This window comes from Ixodes scapularis, unplaced genomic scaffold (genome assembly GCF_016920785.2).
Source record: "Ixodes scapularis isolate PalLabHiFi unplaced genomic scaffold, ASM1692078v2 PGA_scaffold1__304_contigs__length_218370807, whole genome shotgun sequence".
In the NCBI taxonomy this organism is placed as follows: domain Eukaryota; kingdom Metazoa; phylum Arthropoda; class Arachnida; order Ixodida; family Ixodidae; genus Ixodes; species Ixodes scapularis.
This window is the reverse complement of record NW_024609846.1, coordinates 216,604,161-216,627,086: the sequence shown is the minus strand read 5'-3', so window position 1 is coordinate 216,627,086 and position 22,926 is coordinate 216,604,161. Positions and strand designations below refer to the sequence as shown.

General features: G+C 44.7%; 1 protein-coding gene across 1 annotated transcript; it reads left to right on the top strand.

The window, feature by feature from the left end:
* The first annotated feature begins 209 nt into the window (after window positions 1–209).
* Window positions 210–21,145, top strand: LOC121835923 (cytochrome P450 18a1-like). Its single transcript, XM_042290472.1, has 6 exons — window positions 210–255; window positions 686–986; window positions 3,244–3,473; window positions 4,414–4,538; window positions 20,335–20,441; window positions 20,807–21,145. Exons 2-6 carry the CDS (start codon window positions 951–953, stop codon window positions 21,143–21,145), a joined length of 837 nt encoding a protein of 278 aa, XP_042146406.1. The 5' UTR covers window positions 210–255; window positions 686–950.
* Window positions 21,146–22,926: the final 1,781 nt, after the last annotated feature.

Genomic DNA, 22,926 nt, shown 5'->3' with positions numbered 1-22,926 from the left:
AAAATCATCTACGATTTTTGAGAACTGTACCCGTAAACACGGAGGGCCATTTACAATCCAAGACAAAACAAATTGTCGGTAGTAGTTTAAACAGCGCTGAAATTAGTCTGCCGGCATATGGCGACATTGTTACCTACTGTAGATGAGAAATTTAGCCAGCGCTGTACAAACCACTAGCCTGGGGTCCTTGACGTGTACCACGCACTAGGAATACACGACCGCACGCCGGTACGATGCTCATTTAGATCGAAACGGGTAAGCCTGGGGATTGAACCTAGGATTCCTGGGTTCTCCAGCGGGAGCTTTCGCCTCATATGACTCGAGCTGCAATGTGCCAACACACTCGGTCTCTGATTTTCCTCAATTAAAAGCTATTTCTAGGAGAAAAAAAAAAACCCTGCAAACCTAAAAGCTATCTTTTTTTTTATTTCTTTTTCAAACAAGCGAGTCACATCGAAAACGTCATATCTAGCATGGAAAATCGGCTTCCAATCTTTTGGCGTGGTTGTGAGAATGTGAATTAGTGGGAAGATACTTAGGGCACGTTTTTTGGGGGAAAGTTAATATATTATAGACATCAGCGACGAAAAAAAAAAACAGATAAAATTGTAGTCTTCGCCGTTTGTCTTGGTTACAACCACCGTTTATTGTCCCGACTACCCTCGATAATCTTTTATCTCAACAGGACGGACAAGAGGAAAGGGGAGGCTTCCAGCAACACCACCGGACTGACGTTTCTGTCCCTTTGGAGTGGATAAAGCCAGTGCGTGATACCAGCCCTTTATATCAATATAGCGGGAGTCCCTGTCGCGATGCTAAGTATATGCTCATAATTTTGCAAACGCCAGCCCTCTAAGTGCTTCTAGGTAATTGAGCGTTATTGAAGCTGGAGCGAAGTTTTATGCTGGAACCCTTTGAAGCTCTTTGTCTTTTGCGTTGGTGACGTGGCCATGTCCAGTTCTCCTCCATCGCAATTTCTTTGGAAGGTAAGTCATCACTTGCTGATTTTTCGCTTGAGTAAGCTTTTATATGTTGGAAACTTCAAGTCAAGCTCTTTCAAGTGTCCGTATTCGCAGATAATAAGCAACTGTTGGAAATTGATAGTTAGAAAATGTCCTTATAGTGGTTGTGTACGTCCGTCTTATGATAACTTTTGTCGACCATGGGACATTTTCTTTTCTTGCCTTGACTCTTAGCGTTAGCGAGATTTGGCTTGTTTTTACCAGGTCTTTTTTTACGTTTTTTGTCTGACATGTTTGTGCTCTCGACATTTTTATAGCGAAGCAATTAAATAAAATAAAAATAACAGTGCTATAGCTATGAATGTTAATCTACGGGGTGTCCCAAATAGCAGGCAGGCTCTTTAAATCGACCGCAAAATTTGGTTTCTTAACCTATCGCGCTACGATTTTGTGCAGCGCTGAACACAGATGGTGCATCTTTTTGTAAAAATTTGCAAAAAGAGGCTTTACCTGAGGAAAAAGGAAAAAAAGAAAAAAAGTCTTAACGCTTGTGGAGATGCAGCGAAGCCACCGGTCTTCAAACAATAGGGCTTTCTATTGTTTGATGAGCGCTGCCTTCGCTGTATTTCAATACAAGTGAAGATTTTTCTTTTTTTTTTTACTTTTTCTTCATATAAGTTCGCTCTTTGCAAATTTTACAAAAGATATGGGCCATCAGTGGGCAACGCAGCACAAAATCGTAGCACGATAGTTCAAGAAACCAAATTTTGAGGTCGATTTAAAGAGCCTGCCTGCTATTTGGGACGCCCGGTAGATAGACACTATCCCCGTGGCCCGTATGCAAGTGCCAGCCCTTTTCGAAGATACAAAGAAGTGCGTCCGGAACTGAGTCCCCTTTGTGTTTAATTACGAATATAAGGCGTGAAACGTCTTATATTCGTAACTAAACACACGTTAAACGTTAAAACGTGAGATGTTATCTTCCGGAAGCTTCTTCAAATCACACGAGCTATTTGTAGGTTCAATGACCAAAAGTCGGCTCACCTTACGAGCTTCACTGTGATCCCATCTAGAACCCCTAACAGAATGCCGCTTCAAAGTAACGAGACTTCCGCCATTTTGGAGCTTTAAATTATTGTTGGCAGTTTTCTGAAGCTTTCTCCAAAATCACAGGAAACGGTTACTCGTAATACCGAAATGTTAAAACAGTCCGCAACACGTTAAAATGATGTCGCCTTTCTTTCCTTACACCATGACTCACTCTGAGGAAGTAGCATTCTGGAATTGTAGTAATTGCCAATTGCACCCTATCTTTAATAACCAATAAAATGGCGGCGCGCACAAAAATATCGCAGGATTGAGTGCTGATACTCTAAGCCAGGGGTCTCAAACACGCTGCCCGCGGGCGGCATGCGGCCCGCGATTCGCTGGTACGCGGCCCGCAGGCAACCGGCTACAACTCCCAGTTCCCATGTCTCGAACGCTAGAAATAGCATGCGCCATAGTCATCTCACCTCGTCGATTCATTTTCGCTTGAAAAATAGCTCTGGTATGTTAACATATTCGCATAAAGTTTATACTTATCTGTGTTCATTTGCCCTTTGTTTCGATTAGCTCTTTGCTTTCCAGCTTTTTGTAATGTACAACAATTCTACTACTGCTGAAAGCACGAACTATTCGTTGAAGGATGCATCTCGGGCTACGCGGACTCTTAATCAGCAACAGTAGCTACCAAAGATAAAGCTAAGCGCTCGGGATTCTAGCCTTTAAAAATATATTACCAGTAAAAGACAAGTATCTGTCCACAGCGTTTTAATAAAAATCGGGAGGAAAGCAATAACTCTCGAATAAACTGATCGTTTTTTTAAAGACATGTTTAGCTTGGACAATTCCTGGGTTAATTGAGCAACGGGAAGGACAGAGTTCTTGCTCTCTTGTTCCATTAAAAATATCAGCACGTTGGCGGGTGGTGTCATTTTAATTCCTTTTATTACATGAGGTCAGGCCTCAATGTAAAAATGTCTCAAAATGTCACAGGCAAAAATTGTGAGTTCACAAAAAGCATAGAACACGAGGTCTCTTCCCTTTAAAATCTTCTGAACCCCCCCCCCCTCCTTCCCCCCGGTGTTGCGTTGGCCCTCGACCTTAATGGTGTGCGCTATCTGCCCCCCCCCCCTCCCCCCCCCCCCCTCAGATGAGTTTTGAGATCACTGCGTATGTGCTTTAGCGGCTCTAGGTACCACATATTGCAACCCCTTTTAAGGCTGTCGTTTTATTCAAGGGTATCCGTTACGGTTACGCCGTTTCAACGATGGACATCATCCTTGCCATGGTGGCAATACTGATACTCTCAGTCCTGCTCTTCAAGGATAAGTCCAGGGCTACTGACAAGAACAAAATATTAGCTCCTGGACCGAAAGGCCTTCCTATCCTCGGGTACATGCCATTTATTGGACCCACTCCCCACGTTAAATACAAAGAACTTTCCAAGATCTACGGACCGATCGTAAGGTAAGCGCATTCTTAAGTGGTCGCAGCATCTGCGAGAGATGTCTATGCAAATTGTCGAATAGGTTTAAGGCTCGCCTATAAGATTTAACGCCTACAGGCACAACACACAGAAAGCTTTGTGCACTGATATTTTTGAAAAACAAGCAGCGTCCTCCTCCGGCGCCGAGAGGTAATCTGGAAAGCGGCTTTTCACGAACGGCTTTGTAGACAACGGAAGCAACGGAGGCGAGTGGGTCCGTAGCCTGGCAGCTGCTCTACCCTTTGTTTCTTATCCCCCCTCTATTCAGCATCATGCGGTACACGCTGCTGGAGTAAGGAAAAGCATACAGGACGTTCCCAGGTTTCCTTGCGCTCCTCTGGCGTACGATGCTAAACATTATACCAAGTTGGGTTGTTTTCTTTATTTGCACATGGCGTTTACCAATTGGAACCACCTCTGCGCCTCCATTGTCTCAATCGCCAAAACTGCCGCGTTAAAATCCGCCGTTTTCAATCCTCGATATGAAACCACCTGCATTGTATGCTTGTTTTCATCGTCCTTTTAACACCCCCCCCCCCCCCTTCCTCCTCCGTGATGCTTCGGCATCAAGAGCAAAAAAAAAACAATAAAAAAGTCTAGCTTGCTTTTTTAGTGCCGTTTGTCAGAAACGCTTATGTATGTGAGAGCTTGCACACCGGATTGATCTCAGTAGATGCACGTAAGCAAATTCGCTACATTCGCAGCACATTTGACCTAACACTATGCTTTAAAGTTTATTAGAATGACGAGAATTCCGACCCACGTGCGTTTTCGCTAATCTTTATTAGCCCTACGCCGACGTAGGATAACATAGTTCAACAAACCCGCTTGTTGTATGCTATAAATGGCACCCAACGAGGCCTCGTGGCAAAGGCTCTGTCCATAAAGAAATAAAGATAATGTCCTGCCATACCATTCCAGGGTCAAAATGGGGTCAACAGACGTACTCGTGCTGCATGACGTACAGTCAATAAAGGAAGGATTAAACAAGGACGAGGTGCTGGCTCGTCCGCCGTATTTTCTTCTAAGAAGAATGGGAATGGACGGTGAGTAGAACAGCTGCCACACTCTTCATACATCACACAAAACACACAGAGTTGGCGGCAGACATGTAAGACAACAAGTATAAGCTGATACTCTTCAACCAACTTCGAAGCATGATTTTTTTTATTCATTCGTATGTTTCATGGATGTCCGCAGACAGTTTTTTATAACCAATGTGACCGACATACAAGGAACAAATACGGTTCAGACAGTGACCGAAGATTGTCTTTTGTATGTTGCATTATCGGTGCCACTGACACTTCAAGTGTTGTCCACAAAGGATTTGGATTCGCTCCGGGTTTTTGTCGTCCACGACTGGTGCCGGACAGAGGTGAAGGCTTTTCTTTCGCTTCCGGTCCAGTGTAAATTTTTTTTTTTTTTTTCTGAGAAAAAAGCGGGCGTCCGACTACGTCCTTGAAATGTGCTCATGGCGTAGGTCCAAGGGCGGAGTCATTAGCATTCACACGTTCTGCCAGTCGAGATCCCGGTTGCTGTTATGCGTCCGGAACTTCCTGAAACTAGGAAAAGGGAGGAGATGTTGGTGACCACGAAGACAAAAACCGGCCTGTTTCGCGCCCGACAGCGCGGTTCATGTCATTGCTGAAATAGTACACGCGTGCCGAATGGAATAACCTATTTGAAAATTGGACTATATTGATTTTTTTCTTGTAGAGAGCCGCACTAACCGTGTTTTTTGTGGAGAGCCTTTAAAGGGGCGGTGCAACGATATTAAATTGGAGTATTTTTCGCTTTACTCGAGCTTGGTGGCACTAGTGGGATTTAAGGATACTCGCACGCAACGCCACTGACGAAGAAACTCGTGTTGCGGTATAATTTCAAAGACAAAAGCGAGCGTTTTCGTTCCATTTCTTCTTCGCGAAACTTGATGACGTAGCTGGAGAATCGCAGTATCTTCCCGTGGCGATATTCGAATGTGGATCATAGATTGGACCCGAGCATTGCGTGAGCATTAGATTTGGGCACGGGATACTCGATAGCTCGAGAAGCATTCGGATAGTTGTTCGTAACTAATCGCTGCAATGACTACAAGAGCCGAACAATAACATAGTCAAACTCAGCGCGTGTCCTGCGCCTTGCCAACCCCAGCGCCTGGCTATGATCAGAATTGGCGGCATATAATCGAATCTTTTTCACTCGGCCGCTTGTCCTGGCTGCGAGTTGAGGGGGTTAACGCTGCTCGCTTGGGCAGAAAAACGACGTTTCTCCCCACGTTCTCCCCACGAAGAACGGAGAAAGACAAACGCGTGTTTCATTGGTCATTAACGTGTGGGATTTTTTTAAGCGCTATTCCGCAAAGTAAAAACATATTTGCATCGCCCCTTTAAGACAGAAGCGCCTCCTGGATTGACATTTTGATCACTTAGTACTAACTTAATGGGTCAATAATGAACACCGAATGTCGCGTTTTCTTTTTCTCGGAAACAATACTTTATATTGCAGGATATCTTGAGGCGGGGCCCAAAACGTTTTTTGGGAAACGTTTTAGTAACATAATTGCGATGCTGTGTAGAAACATCAAGGAACCAACATAGTGGTAAGTACTAACTTAGATAAGATAAAAGGGTGAGGACCGTTCAACGGGCTAATCAATTCCGCTACGTGTGGTGTTCTAGGAACTGAAATAGTGGTTAATTTGGCGGCTATTCTATTTAACTTATCGGATTGGCCTATTTTTCATTAGGAGGTACAAGGGCCCAATTAAGTGGCTTTCAAAAAAAAGCACCACAGCCATTTTTGTAGTTTTATACCTTTTAATCTAGCTTTTATTACGAACTTGAAACACCATTCCTTTTCCACATCTAAAGAGGGTGAGGAACTAACTGCTACGACGTACGCCATTTAGGCGTGGTAGGTTGTGAACACGGTTTATTATCAGGCACATGTTTATATAGGCAGCCCTATAAATTGGCAGCAGAACAGAACAAAAGTGATAGTGATGATAACTACACTGGCATTTGATTGCAAGTACATATTGTCATTCGGAGATGATACAGCTTCCGACAACACAGCATTTCTTCCCTCTAGGGTGAATAACGCACTACCGTTTTTGTTTGCTCTGGTACATCTGTGCAGCTCCTCCTGTTGCTTTATACCCGTAGTTGGCTGTTCAGGAGTTGGATCATCCGCTGCATCTTCACGAATTTCGGGGGATATTTCTTGCGTCGTGTCTGATGCTTGGTGTGCTGGTAGCTCTCGAGAACGGCTCTGACCTGTGCGAAGTTGCGCATCTCCCAGCGGTGTGTCCACCAGGACCATCCGGCCGCCGGTTGTTGTAGTTACGATTCTTGATAATCACCGTTGCCCTTCTCCAACGCTTCGTTCTCATACTAGATCTCCGACCAGCTTGCAGTGTGATTCCTGCAAAGGCGTGGATGAATTGACAGGGGGCAGCATGCACGAGTCCACACGGGATATAATCTGGAAGCCCAGAGGTCTCGGTAACTGCGAAGTGCCGTCTGGTAGGGGTGTCCGTCCGTATGCATATAGTAATTTTGCCAGACGCGTTGATAAGCCGCCTTGCTTGACCTTTTTTCAGGCCGTCCTTAATCGTTCTGACAGCTCTTTCCGCTAGGCCATTAGACCGTGGCTGGTATGGAAAAAGGAAGAAGGGGCATAAAGGAAGAAAACGGAGTTAACTTCGGGTATTTTGTCCCGGTTTGCTCCTTTCTTTTGGGGGAGAGGAACAGCGAGAACAATTCTGCCGTAAATTGGGCTCCGTTGTCTGTCACGACGGCCCTCGGAATTCCGAAGTGCCTCAACATTTGGCGTACAGAAGATATTGTGGAACCTGCGATGGAATTTCTTATGGCAATAGCTTCTATACATTTGGAGTGCGAGTCCACAGCGACCAATATGACCTTAGTTATTGGCCCCGCATAGTCTAGGTGAACCCGTGACCATTTCTCGCCAGTCTCCGACAAGTTGACAGGATCTTTGACAGCAATGTAGGCTGTGCCTGGATATTCTAACTGCATTGTTGCGAAAGCTATTCGATCGGACCGTCGAGGCCCAGCTATCAGAACAGCGTCCGCACGACCGCCTTCATTGCCGAGGATCCTTGATGGGTCTGGTGTAGCAATTGGAGCCCTGGACAGCCAGAGGTACGACGACTCGATGTCCCCATAGAGCGAGTCCTGGGCCGCGACCAGTTACAGCTTCCTGTAAAAATACAGTTGCATCCGCGGATCGTAATCTTCTAGTTGCCTTGCTCACCCGTCTAACATATTGGCTTTAACCATCGACAGCAGCCGATCCTCAGAAGTCAGTCCCTGCAGTATTTTAGCGGAGTGGACGGTTTCATCTAATTGTTTAAGCGAGCGCGCATATTTTGGCAACTCTTTAGCTTCTTCTTCGGGAATGTTTACTGGAAAGCGGTTAAGGGCATCGGCCTTCTGGCCTTAAGGTCACATCTTGTAATCAATCTTGTATTGATATCAGAATCTGTTTATATCATCTATATGTACATATGACAGGGGCATGGGCAAAAAGCCAACACATGTTGGCTTGAAGGGCCCCACCCCTTGTTTTTTGGTAGAGGCGGATAAGCAAAGTGTCACAAAATGTAAAAAAAAAATCAATAATCATGAGCAGGAAGACGAGTGAAAGAAGCATGCAGGAATTTGTAATCGGTGAATAAAACACCGGTATCATAAGGCACTAGACAAACATAATTGAGCTGCAAAGACATATGTTTCAAGGCACGAGGTATTTGTGTTTCTACGGTGAAGTCGTTGCTCCTTAGATTATTTAATAATGGTGGGAGGTGGTGTCTCAACACCTCTGTCCCATAGCTTGTTCTGCTCTATGGTACCTTCCTGACATCCTCACTACGAGTGGGATAAAATGTATAGTATGTTAAATAAACCTGACACTGAGGCAGAAATGACCGTATAAGTCGAAGGAAAAGAAAAGGACAGGACGATGTCTCAAACTCAGCTCTGTTTGCTGAGTTGAGACGTCGTCCTCTTCTTTTCTGTTCCATCAACTTATATGTTCATTTCTTATTGAAATAAATTTACACTGGCCTAACACAACAACAACAAAAAAAATATAACAACAACACAGACGTTTCGCCACCTATCAGGGTTGCATCATCAGTATGAACTGGCCCGGTGGTGGGGAGAGTCAGAAAACCAGTCTACTCTAACCTAACAAGTCCCCGTAAACGTCCGGTAGGGGGCCCAGGTTTGTGTTGCACGAGAAAGTTCGTGGAATCGTGGTTTCTCCGCCGGGATCCTAAGGCGTGCAACACAAACCGGGGCCCCCTACGGGACGTTTACTGGGACTTGTTAGATTAAAGTCGACTGGTTTTTCGACTCTCACCACCAACGGGCCAGTTCATACTGATGATGCCACCCCGATAGGTGGCGAAACGTCTGTGTTGTTGTCATATATTTTTTCTTGTTGTGTTAAGCCAGTGGAAATTCATTTCAATATGACTACCCCTGTCTTTTGGAACATATTTGCATGGTCACTTCTGCCCCAGTTTTAGGTTTATTGAACATGGTTAACATTCTCCAGCTCGCCTGCACCCTTACTATAATATAAAATGTATACTTCGTGCTAGACCAGCGATTTTTTCAAAGAAAGGATTGTACAGTTTACTGGTCACTGCGCATGTTAAAATTACTGTGTAGTCATAGAGGTGGGTAACTGGAATGATATGCAGAGCCTTAAAAAGGGGCTGTGTATGAGAATCATATGAGACATTGAAGATACTCCGTGTGGACTTTTTTCTGGAGGACATGAAGATTGTTTATGTTGATTAATATTGTGGTTTTCCAATCCAGATGACAATAATTCAGGTGTGAAGAAAATAAAGTTGTATAAAAGTGGTTTCATTTTTACTGAAAGGTCGAAGCGAACATTTTTTTAAGAATGCCAATGGCTTTCGAATTCTCGCGAATGATACTTACAATATGAAATTGCAATAACAAAGTTTCCTGCAAATTACGTCAGCGTTCTAGTACTAGGTACTATCGCAATGATAAAGGGCCAATAACGAGGTTGTAGTAGAAAACAATAGACTTATTCCTCGGTTTAACATGCACTGCCTTAGTTTTGTAAGTAATAATGTGGAGTAAATTTACGAACCTCCTTCTGAGACGTGGGTGAAGTGTACGATTTGCGACTTGCGCAAAGTTTTCCTCATATTGCGCAAAAAAATAAATAAACTAGGTTGATCGGCATATTTGACATAAGTTGCCTTCGTACTAATTTTGACATTATATATATATATATATAGAGAGAGAGAGAGAGATATATATGCATGTATATTAAATGTAGAGCACTGAATATACTTCCCTGAGGAACACCGACAGTAAGTGATTGTAAACCTGAACGCGGTTTGTCGATGACAACACATTGTTGACGAATTTATAACTATGAAGCCACAACTTTAAAACTTACCCCACGAAATCCGTAAAACTGAAGCTTTTTAAGTGGATTGGTATAATTAACGCTGTCAAACGCCTTTGAAAACATTCACAGATATACCGAGAGTGGTACGATTTTCTTGAAAGGATTTCAAGATTATTTCTTTCTGGCGTAGCAAGGCTAGTTTAGTTGAACGCCCCTTTCAAAAGTAAGACTGCGAGGGGGTCGGAAGAGAGAATTGGTTGCATTACGAAGTAATTCTGGTGTGGATGAGTCTTTCCAAACACTTAGAGACGACGAGTAAAATAGAGATTGGCCTGTAATTGGATTGATCATTCTTGTCGCTACCTTTAAAAATAAGTACCGCCTTTGCCATTTGCATTTGACGCGACAAGTACCGAGAGATATCGCAACGTTGTAAATATGAGATAATACAGGTGCTAAGAAGCCAGACCGTATTCGAAAGGCCTAATTTGAATATCGTCAATGTCACTCGCTTTACTATATTGGATTTAATTGAATGTTTTGAAAACTTCGTATTTGTCAGTAGGGTGAAAAAAGGCACTGCTTTCATTGCGAGTTTCTAGCAGAGTGTCGAACCGATATTTTTATCGGTTCGGTTCGGGTTCGGGTTCACGGCTTTCGGTTCAGTTCCGGTTCAGTTCCGGGGAGCAAAAAATAACGGTTCAAACCGGTTCGAACCGGTTCGAACCGGTTTGAACCGCTAAATTGAGAATATATTTTCCGCGTTGTTCTGTCAATAGCAACTATTTAGGCCGTGAAACTAACTGCTGTAAACGATCTGATTTTTGCGAGGACCTATTCTTGAGAATTTCGTGAATCGCCTACGATTCTCGGAAAATGGGTCCCGCGAACAATTTCGGTAAAATGTAAACAGATTGAAATTTATATTGAGATTCCACCGCGGTCGAGAAAATTACAACCCGCGAATTATTCCAAAACTTCAGCTTTGACCTAAATCGCGAAATATTGAGCCCACGAAAAATAAGTTGTTTACAGTGTATAGTTTTCTTTTTTTTTATCGTTTGTTCAATCCAGTTTTATTTTCAGGTACCAAAATTATAAAATTCTGTTATTTATTCCTACACAACAAGAAAAGAAAATCTACATTAACATTCAAAACGTCGAGTCTATACGACTCAACATCCCTTCGTTTTCCAGAGTCACATGCATTGTACCTGAATCGAAATGTTTTCGCGAAGTGAAGTTGGTTGCCTAAAATACCCGTGATTGGTACAAATTTGTATCGCAGTATCAGATGTTGAATCGGGGTTTTGCCCTGGAACTAAGGAATTAATTACAGTGATTAAAATCATGAAATCGGCACCTCGTCGCCATATATACCATAAAATGTGTTTTACGGAATACGTTTCACAATATATATATGATGACGAGACGACTGAGCTTAAGGCAATATAATTTTCAAAATGTCACGAAAGTCACGGGACAAGTCCTTCCAGTCTATATTTTATAGAAACACTAAGCGACAATCGCAATGCTTGTTTTTCTAACTAGCATTGTTTGCTCTCAGCACCATGATGCGGGCGACGAATCATGCGAAAAGGAGTGGCTGAAATTGTTCACTCTAATCTATGAGCACCTTCGTACTGATATCGAATCTGACCTAAAACAGTGCTTACCCATGTGTACATTTTCTTATATTGGATAAACTGGCATAGCCTGGATGTTGAGGTTTGCTCTTGACAAAATGCCGGTCAATTTAATTTGCAAATGAGCATCATTCTCGCTAATTTATCATTTTTGTTAAATAGAACAAAGTGGTATTTCGTGCTCTACTCAATTCGGAAGCTACTTAATCGGACACTTTCTGAGAGTTTAAGTGTGCAATTGTCATAGTTCCAGCATTCGTTCCAGTAAAAAAAAACGCGATAATAAAAACATAAAAAAGGCGATAATAAACTTCTATATATTTGAGAAGTTATATATGCGTGAGGAACATATAGGTATTTAAATTAGCTTCAAAATAAAAAAAAATATTTAAAGCTTTTCCAAATCACCTATAATTAACGTGTCTATAGAGGATAAAAGCGCCAAAAAAGATTTACAGAACATCTTTCAGATAATTTAAAGGTGCATTTACTTATATATCTTTGAGGTGAGGATCTCCTATATATGCTGCCAAATATTCAGACAGGAATTAAGTATATTTTTATTATCGTCGATAAATTTGACTTTATGAAGTTCACATAACCGCCTGAGACCGACACGGAAGGACGACACTCGAAAATACGCCAGCTGTTGAGTCTTCGGCAACGTGCTTTTGTTAGCTGTTTTGCAGTGTAAAATACTGGGTTGCAGGGTATGCCAAAAAACACCGTGGTCACATGATATATCGGAAGGCAAATACACGAAATGGGCAGAAATATGGAGATGACACGCAATTTTTCCTAAATAATCCCTTACACAACGCTTTACTGCAAAAAGAGATGCATAGAAATGCATAAAATGATATTCCTAATTAAACATAGATTCCGCGCAGGCCAAACGAAGATTTTATAAATCCTAATATAAATCACTTTTGGGCATCAGCTTGCCTCAGCTCGAAACGTCGCGAGATACTACCTCGGAAGGCTAATGTTACCTTAGGTTTTACGTGCACTTGTTTTGGGACCTTACTTCACGACTCTGTTCTTTATCAGTCATGTGCTCCAACATCTGCGAGACTGCTATAAATACTACACAACTTTACACCTTGGACGTCTACTGCTGGTGTTGCAAACGTCGCACTTCACCAGAAAGCTGAAGTATTTAACATGGTTTGCACGTGACGTAATCGCACTAGATAGTGGTTGTCATTGCGAGTTGTTCTTGCTGAGAATATCAAATCCGGTGGGGCAAAATGCACGCTGCAAAAGTTTCGCGCTCAGTGCAAGCTGTGTATTTGAGAAGCACACATTTTTCTTGTTGGTGCATCGTCGTTAGGCACGGCGCGAGTAACTCGCACGACGAAAACGTGCTTTCTGGCAAGAGTGTTTTTACAAATAAAAGTTTTACCAACTATCCATCTGTCACTACCGTTTCCAAGCCACGCTTTCTAGTCTGCGCCGAAAATGCGGTGCAGAGGAATCTTTACGACACAGTATGTTTTAAAACTACCCCCCTTCCCACTCCCTTTTTTTTTTTTAGTTGCTCCTTGATAGTTTTTATTCCTCAGGGATTGCCTGCCCCGTATTGAGTGGTGTTCACTCGACAATTATATTTGTGTCACTTGTTAACAGTAATTCTTCCTTGCTTTTACTTTGCACCACACTGTGAAGTTTAAACAAAATACAGGGCGGTCGAATCTTGGAGAACTTGAGAACGACACTCCTGTGAGACTTAGAGCGGCTGCTATCCCCCTGAGGCCACTAGGATCCCTCTCGCACACACTGATAGTTCCATGTAACGTCGGACTAATACGTCACATATAGACCCTTTAACACTTCCATTCTCGGGACAACTTTTTGAGGCAGTTCAGCAATAACGAAAACATGTTTGGGAGCCTCAATGGTGTGCATACATGTAAAATGGGTCGTGCAGCATTTTTTTTTAACTTAAGTTCAATAAATACCGCTAAGATGTAATCCCTGACGTTGATAACTTACAAAAGCATCCATTAGTTTTCCCCTCCGCGAAATGGCAGACAGTCGAAAGAAAGAAATGAAACAGCATTCCCCTCCTCAACTCGCAATTAGAACTATCAGCCACGTGATCTGATCCTAATATACACACCGCCAGTGTTTATCATAGTCATACGCAGGGTTGGCAAAGCAGAGAGCATGGGCTGATCTTCAGATATAGTTTTAGTTGGGCTACAATGCCCGAGCCCCACTAAAGCGACAAACAGAAACAAACAACAGCGGCTAGCCTTAAACCAGAGTATTTCGCGATTTGACAGGCTTTGTAGAATAAAGAAGGCTATGCTCAAACACGAGTATCATGCACACGATGGTACCATTTGCAGGCTTGTAAACGCTCGTGCTAACTTCGCGAGCACCGAACAACTGAAAGCCGTATAAAGGTACCATCGCGAACATGCTGCATGTGTCTGAGGCTTGTCGCTGTCGTTTGTTTCTGTTTCTAGTTCTAGTGGGACTCGGGCCCATCATAATCTTTGAGTTGAACACGAGCCGTCACCCGAATGTTTGGCGATGCTGGTTGTCATGAACCAGAGCATTCAACTCGGGATCATTACAATCGGGTACATCATGGTGTCACGTCACTCTCAGTGCGAAGTTGTGATGTCATGTGACGTCACGGTATCAACAACGTTAATAGATCCAGGGACGTCCTCAATTTGAATCTGCGCGGTGAGTCACGTGACGTCATGGGGTCACGTGATGTGACATTACTTGACAGCGTGTCTTGACATCATGACGTCACGTGACGATGTGACACACGGCTAATCATAGTGCCAATAAGAAAGCGTCGCAGAAAACCAGGATTTATTATACATTGCAATTCTGTATATGACGATTTGATCAATATAGAAATACAGCTGCCAGTTTTTTTTTTATTCCCAAATAATAAATTTGTAATACTAACAAAAAAAATAATACCGCGAACCGTTTTGAACCGGTTACCGTTATATTTTTTTTCCGGTTCAGTTCCGGTTCAGTTCCAAGATGGCGGCGAAGATTTCGGTTCGGTTCAGTTCCGGTTCGGCTAAAAATAACGGTTCTGTTCCGGTTTTCGGTTCGGTTCGGTTCCGGTTCGACACCCTGGTTTCTAGGTAGCTTGTTGACAGAGGGATCTGACTGCTATGAACATTGTTAGCGAAATAGTTGGTAAACGAGTTCGCGATTTCTTGTCCGCGGAACATTCTATCGCCAATTTTAATTTCCAAAATGGTATTGTACACAAGGGATTGATTTAGGAGTTGATTTACTATTTTCCGTGTTCTCCTGACATTAAGCTGAGCGCCGGACCTTGTCGTATAAAGAAAAACAATCATCTCCCTCTTTTGACATTAAGGCTTCATTAAATGTAGAGTGCGAATAATTTTTCTTTGCTTGCCTGAGCATTTGAGTCAGTCTATTTCTATGTGTCCTGAACTTTTTACGTCGCTAGCCTTCTTTGTATTTAGGAATTTATGGTATGGTATATTTCTATCCGAACCATCTTGAGACATCCTTGGGTTACCCACGGCTTATGAGTGTGCCTAATACCAAAGCCCAACGCCAAATTCTGACAGCTTCCATCGCAAGTGTTGGTCGACCTTCTTTCAGCAGTACTACCAAACGCTTGTGATCAGTTACGACAGTAAATGCTCGTCTTCATAAATAGTCTTTGAACGTCGTCATTCGGAAGACTGGGGCTAGTGATTTCCGTTCTAGTTGCGAATAATTTCTTTCTACTTTTGAAAGTGCTCGTGCCCTAAATCCCATAGACCGACACGCGGAGCGGCTCTGCTTACCAACACGGCCGGAAGGTCGCGCATGTGCGGAAGCTGTGTGGGCGAAAGCGGCCAGGCTCTCCCTGTTTTCGCCATTGCGTTGTGTGGTGCGCGCCCATTGTTGACGTTGTAGGGACGCTTCTAAGTTTATTAGTGCATTCTATTTCGTGACTACGTATGTCGTATGCTGTACCCGACTATTTGAGCTCACTAGCCGAGCCTGGATGGCAGCGGTATCGAGACAGACTGTGCGTGGAGGGCGTTGCCTTCGTCCATCCGTACGCTGTAAACAAAGCCTCCTGGACTTCCGACGTGAAGTTGCTGCCACCCACATCGACGGCTCACGTCGTCGTTTATTTAGTTTTTTCGCCAAGCCAGTTCACCGCCGACACGGTGCAGGCGTACAAGTCTCTCGAGGCCTACGATTACTTCGAGCCGGTTTCCGCACTGCCGGCGGGATCAGCAGACTGTGGGTCTCCGGAAGTGTTATTATTAATTGATTTAATACGCACAGCGTCTTCAAGTCAACGTCTAATATTTTTTTATCCTCATCACCAGAATTAAGGCATTGCAAGCGGGAACGCTTTGTTTGTTGTGCAGCCTTGGATGTAACACGTTACAAGTAAAGGCGTTACTGGTAACGCTTTACTTTTTTCAGTAACGTAGTAAGCTACTGGTTACATTTTCGACACAGTAACGAGTAACGTTACTTATTCAAGTAATGTTACCCGTTACTACTTCTTCCCAAGTCTTAAAAAAATTACACTTAATTTTTTTCCGCCTTTTTAGCCGCCAAGCCATGTGAATTTCTGAGTTTTCTGCGTTGTTTATTGCATTTTTCTCCTGAGAATTTCGATGAAACCGTAAAAATAAAGTAATTCTCAATAGTTTCTGCATGAGCAAAGTTTTTTTATACATAAGCTTATGCATACTTGTACCGTCAAAACAATAAAACGTGTAAACATAACTTAAAAAGTGACAGAGTAGTAACCTGCGTTACTTTTTATAGGTATACGATAACGCGTTCCATTCATTTTTAGGTAACATGGTCGGTAACGCGTTCCTTTTATTTTCAAGTAAGGAGTAACGTATATCGTTACTTTTTTTTTCCGTAACGCCTACAGCACTGCCGCACTGTCGCCGATCTCCTGACGCTTGGTAGCACGGGCGTAGCGAGCCTCCGACGAGCGCTTGGCCGGTGCTTTGTGCGCGAACACTACGAAAACAAAATCTGGGTGGTCTCGATCAGACGACTGTTTCTCTGCACATAACCAAGCCTCGGGACGGAGATTGAAATGGAAGTCGCACTTGCCTTCAAAAAAGTGCTTGCCGCACGAACGGTCTTCCGCGTGAGGCGACCATTCTTTCCGATCCACCGATATTATCCGCCTTCAGCGCCTTTTAGAATCAGCCGGGAACTTGGGAAACTCACTCCGCTACGTTTCCTGTACTTTTTGGCGCAATTAACGGCTCCAGAGCTTTGCGTCATGCTGAAATGCTATGACCACCATGCAAAACACGCGCCCTTGTGCCCACACATCCCGGCTCCGGTGCGATTGCAGCGCTTCCGGAGCTCCGTGACGTGAAGCCCGCCTGCCGGTCTATTAATGTGCCCCCGCTTCCCCCAAACGGTGGAACAGCAATACCCCAATATCATAAGGCGATGCATTGCATTCAAAGCGCAAATCATTAGAGGGGTCAAAACGTGTGAGTTCGTCTTTTTCACCTAGAACTTTCTTAGCCTTCTTGAACGCATCCTTCTTTGTATCGCCCCACAAACCGTTTTTAGTCTTCGTTAGAAGTTCATACAATGGTGCCAAAAGGGTAGCCATAAATGGTAAAAACTTTCCGTAATATGAGAGCAGCCCAATAAAAGTTTTCAGTTCGCTTACGTTGGTCGGACACCTTGCTCCTATTAAGGACGCAAAGCTGTTTTCGGAAGGACGCAGGCCATCGTTGTTAATGCGGTGTCCGAGATGGCAGACATTGTAGTGCCAAAAGTTGCATTCCTTTTGTGCAGCGTGGGGGATCCCGTTTTCCTGGAAACACTGTAGCACTTGCTTAAGACGGTTTAGACTGTCATCCTTTTTCTCAGACACAACGACGTCATCGAGATATGCGTGTGTGCCATCTACTCCTCGCAGCAGGGTCTCCATTCTTCGCTGAAAGATGGCGGGAGCAGAATAAATGTCGAAAAGGTGCTGGGTGTACCAAAACAGGCCGCGATGGATGTTGATTAGTGTAAACTTCTTGGACTCTTCGTCTAGTAGCACTTGAAGGTATGCATCTCGAAGGCTGTATCTCTCACTCCAGTACAGTGACGCGAACAAGCCGTCAATTACTGGTAGTGGATACCGTTCGGTGCTGCAGGTTCAATATCTCCGCAAATTCTTATAGACCCGTCCTTTTTCTGGCACAAGAACAATGGGCGTTGCCCATTCAGCATGAGGAACAGTCGAGATAATCCCGTTTTTAAGTAGGCTGTGCAATTCGGTAGGCAACTTGTCTCGCATCGCGTATGGCAGGAACCTGGCTTTGGAAAACTTTGGTACGGTGCCTTCCTTCACATTTAGATGCGTTGGAGGCCCTTTTTGGCAACCCTTGTCCGTCGCTGAACAGCTCTACATGCTCGGGGAAGAGTTGTTTTTAGCTCTTCGTTCTGCGTCGTTTAGTTTGTACCAGTTAACTTTAAAAGTGGCGTCTCCAGAAACTTGAGTTTTTGTATCAAGTCGTGTTCACAAAGACATGGTCCCCGCACAGTCTATAATTATTAAAGTCGTAGTTATCACTTGACCACAGTACCGGACTTTGAGAGTCACCTTACATGCCACCGGTAACCTTTCCAGGTAGCGCGATAACTTCAGGTCTGAACGCTCCATCTTTGACCACTTGAGGTGGTGTTTTCGAACACTGCCTCAAGTGGTCCTGAGATCACGCTTACAGGAGGACCAGTGTCCACCTTCATGACGATTTCGACACTACGCAAGCAAAAATTCCTGCGAACAGGTGCGACCAACTTGTCGTTGGTGGCAGAAGAAGATTTCAGCAACCGCAGAGACATATCGCTATCATCGCTGCTGAGCTCGAGGCCGTATATTAATCACGCTGTTGCGTATAGAGTTTCACGCGCCGCCTCGGTCGACTGACTCGTATACCACAAATCACTTGAGCCGGGGCGGGTGAGGGGGGGGGGGGGGGCGACAGAGTTTAGAAACTTGAATCAGGGATGGGGAGTTTTTCGGAGAGTCTTTAGTCTACGTGGTCGGCGTAGTGTTTTATGACCAGATGCGAGAACAACTGGGAAATCTCTGGGTGGCCGGTGTGTGGCTCGGGTCCCTTTGTGTTGGGTCCTTCTAAAGGAAGGACGCGGCTAACGCGTCTTCTGCTCAAAAGTGTCTTTATAGCAAAGTGACGTTCAGTGTGTACCTTTAATGAATAGTTGTTCACTAGAGATCTTCGAATCTGGTTCTACAACGCACGCCTTGACTTGTTTCTTGCCTTCCGAACGGCACATCCAGGCTGCATGACTTTTCCGGCCACACTGGAAACACTTCACGTTTAAGAATCCGCAGGCTCCTGTAGCGTGTGTTGAGCTTCCGCATCTTCCGCATGAGTTTGTCAGCCCTCATGAATGTCTTTTCATTTTCTCAAACTTGCATTTTCGCACCTTTTCGGGAAGCTTGTTCAATTCTGGGTTTTTAAGACACTCCGAATGCTTTATTTTCTTAACATCTTGCGGGGCTGTTTCCGCGGCCCGCAAAATCTTTCGTTTTTTTTTTTTTTTTTTTTTTTTTTTTAAATGTAAGTTTTGGTTGTGCCAGCAACAGTTTGTTCACGTCCGTTGCTCGAATGCAGCACACAATTTTGTTCCAAATCATTGTGTCTAGCATAGTTCTAAAATTGCATTTGTTGGGTAGTTTTTTTCAGTTACACTATTAACTCTTTCGCCAACTCTTCTTCTTTCTGATTGGTGGCGCTTAAAACTCTTCCGAAGTTATCAGGACTCCTATGCATGTTAATTCGCTCACCTTCCTTAGAGAACAGCGGCCACCGAACACTTCGATTGTCCTTGACCCAATTCCTTATACGAGAAGGGCACTTCCCTTGGCGTCGTCGGTTATGGCGTTTCTCTCGAAGTAAGCTGCAATCCGGATGATGTAGGAGGCCCACTTGCCCTTTTCATCGTCAAACTGTGACACCTGGAAAGTCATGTTTGCGCGACAGCTGCAACACGTCTTTTTTACCCGCGTCGACTCGTTATTGTCGACACTGCTACGATCAACGGCAGAAGGCATGGTAGGTTGTTAGCGCGGTCTATTATCGGGCACGCGTTTATATAGGCAGCTTGATACTTTGGGTGCAGAAGAGAACCAAAGTGATAACGATGATAACTACACCGGCGGATGAATACGAAGTACGTGTCGTCGTTGGACGATTGTACATCTTCCGATGATACACCGCAAGCCGTAAGCTATAACCAAAATTAACAAAAAGACACGTCTAAGAACGCATTTTTCATTAACTTTCCAATTTTTGCTCAAGACAAGCATTCCGGGAAACTGTTGCGTGTTGTTTAATTTTATATATTTCATACCGATTACCGTGCATGTCCATGCAGGAAGGAAATAAAAGTGGCACATGACAATTGAAAATACGAGCTACATATTCATATTAGCAATGCATATAAAAACTGCTTTACTCATTTTTAATTTTATGTTCCAGTCTTTAGACCGATTTCGAACAGCGACTAGGCTTGAACTAGGCAAATATGGCCTGGGGTGAAGATGTACTTCTATATAAGTCTCGATCAGTCACTTGGGTGGCGCCTGAGGAGGCGATTGCTGGGACACGAATACATTTCCATGGAGTTGTGCTAATTGGGTTCACAACGCTTTAATTGACCGGTAATTTTCCCACCCTTACGTGTCATTTTCGAAGGACCACGAAATCACACTTTTAATTCAGCATATGAACTCCCGTTTCAGGAGTCATTACCATGAACGGGCAACAGTGGCTGGATAACCGTAGGTTCTGTCTGCACGTGCTCAGGGATCTTGGATTCGGGAGAAAGTCCATGGAACAACACATCACAGTAAGCTATTGTACTCAATATTTTCTCGAGAACCCTGAGCTAGGTCTTCACCGCTGCTCGTCGTTTACTCGCTTTGTCGGAAGAGACTCGAATATTCCGGTGACACTGCAAATACGTCTTACAAAAGAGAGTCTGCAAACACTGTGGGAGGCCCCCTTGTATGGCGGTCCGATCACATGATTTATGCAATAACTGTTTGCATAAATGTTCGATGCGCGCATATGTATGAAGAAAACATGATTGGAACATGCATGAGTTGTGTTCGCTTAGAACCTTGTAACGTCTGCAGCGAACAGCGCGCGCTTTGTATGATGTGTGAGCAGAGGGAGTGTGTCTCGAAAAAGCCTTTCTTTGACCGGCAACAGGAGGAGGTAGCTCAGCTCTGCGACGTCCTGCAGTCTTGGGGCGGCCAGCCGAAAGCGATTACGGACATAATCACGTCGAGCATCTCGAACAACATCACGGCGCTCGTGTTTGGAGAGCGATTTCACTACGATGACCCCAGGCGTCATTTTCTGGACACGAGGTTGGTCAACTTTGCCCTCAATGCAAGCTTTGTCTCCACCCTGGACTTTCTGCCCATTCTGCGCAAGCTCGTCTCGTACGTACCGTCGTCGAAAATTCGCATCGCCGAAGAGCAACTAAAGGATGTGCACGATTTCATCAGGCAAGTACGGTGTTCGGCAGTTAACGTGACCGGATGAAGTTCCCCCTTGACATTTCATGTCGGACTTGGTACGGTCAACTATTTTGTTACGTGCTCGCTGACCACTTGGCTCCCGATTATTTTGTTTTAGAGCGCAGCTCTTAGGCGCCCGTTTCCGGCTTGAGCGGCGTCGGCGTCGCCGTCGCCGTCGCCGTCGGCGTAACCAAGGTCACCCCAAGGTCACGGGAACCCCAGGACACGTGACCCCTCCCAAGGTCACCCCAAGGTCACGTGACCCCCGAGGTCACGTGACCCCTCCCAAGGTCACCCCAAGGTCACGTGACCCCTAGATCACGTGACCCCCAGGTCACGTGATCCCTCCCAAGGTCACGTGACCCCCAAGGTCTCGTGACCCCCGAGATCACGTGGCCCCCCTCCCCGAGGTCACGTGACCCCCCCCCCACACGAGGTCACGTGACCCCCTCCCCCCCCCCCGAGGTCAGGTGACCCCCCAGAGCATATTAAATAATGAGGGGAGAAGGAGGAGGAGGAGGAGGGGTCTACCCTCCCCTCAGTACCCTTCCCTCCTCCTCCTCAAGAGCTGCGCTCGAATTCGGCGTTACAGGGAGTTGTAAACGGCTTTCACTTTTTTGTTGATGTTATCATCTCATTGTACGTAAACAAGGGCACGGTAACACTGTCATACCCTCAGCGAAATTCTGTCCTGATTGTACGGCTGTAGCCGAGCAGAAAGAAGACTGGCGGTATCGAGTGCAAGAACAATGTTTTGTAGGGTTTTTCTTTTTCCTTATTAACAGTTTATTTTTTTTTTCACCAAATACTCTGTTTTAAAATTTTGTGCTAGGATCTTAATTGCAAAAATGAAACCCTTGTTTGATGTCAAACGTGCGATGTATTTATTTATTTTTGTTAATGGCATGGCGTCTACTATGTACTGTCGAGAGCAAACGTTTGGATAACACCGGAGCGGCGACCAAATTGCACGGCCACGCTCCCTGATGGCGCGCCGCCTGCTGCACAGATCTGCGAAGTGCGGACGCGCATCCTTGCTTATATGCTAGCCTGTTCAACTCAACACGACGTGCTCCGGTCTGATTGGAACAGCGATAAGCGCCGCTCCGGCAGCCGAGATTACACAATCTTTGCTCATCGCTCCGGACAGCGGCCGGGTGGCCAAGCTCACGTGCCGTGCGGCACGGGCAGTTCGCGCGACTCGATAAACGAGTCAAAGGTGCAATGCAACAATTTTTTTACTTTGCGCAAATATCGCTTAGAACGAATCGCTTTAAAGACTGTGGTAGGGTTGCCTTGTTGCATGCCCATCCGGGAGGAACAACACGAAGCCGGGGTTTCCAAAAACAAGAAACTACATTTATTAAAGTAACAGGAATGGATTGTTAGTATCAAGTTCAACGTAAAACATTGCCGGAGCGTTCGAACTGCACGCCTCCGTGGCCACGGTCCGTCATCCCTTCTCTGTGGGCGTGTGCCTTCTTTTATAGGCTTTTGTGCTTTCCTATACGTGCGCTATTGCGCGCCTCGGCCGTTGTCCACTTTGGGCATTCGGCAGCGGCCTCTGGCCGAGGTGGGAGACTTGCTCCCACAAGACATACGAAAAGACGTCCCAACGCAATAGACGTCCCAGACGAAAAAAAAAACGAGCGGCCGTCACGTTTTTAATTTGCAGCCGGAACAAGTGGCCCACGTGGTCTGGAATCAATTTCATTCCACCAACGTTATTCATCACCTCGCCCTGGGATCGGCAAAACACATGACACGCACTGAGTTCCAGGCATTGTTACGGTTCAGCTATTGTAG

Bases quoted from the DNA above. Each gene is read 5' to 3' on its own strand.
- LOC121835923 (XM_042290472.1), top strand. From the start codon at position 951: ATGTCCAGTTCTCCTCCATCGCAATTTCTTTGGAAG. The intron at 987-3,243 runs GTAAGTCATCAC...GTTTTATTCAAG, and splicing joins CATCGCAATTTCTTTGGAAG to GGTATCCGTTACGGTTACGC. The intron at 4,539-20,334 runs GTGAGTAGAACA...CTCCCGTTTCAG, and splicing joins AAGAAGAATGGGAATGGACG to GAGTCATTACCATGAACGGG.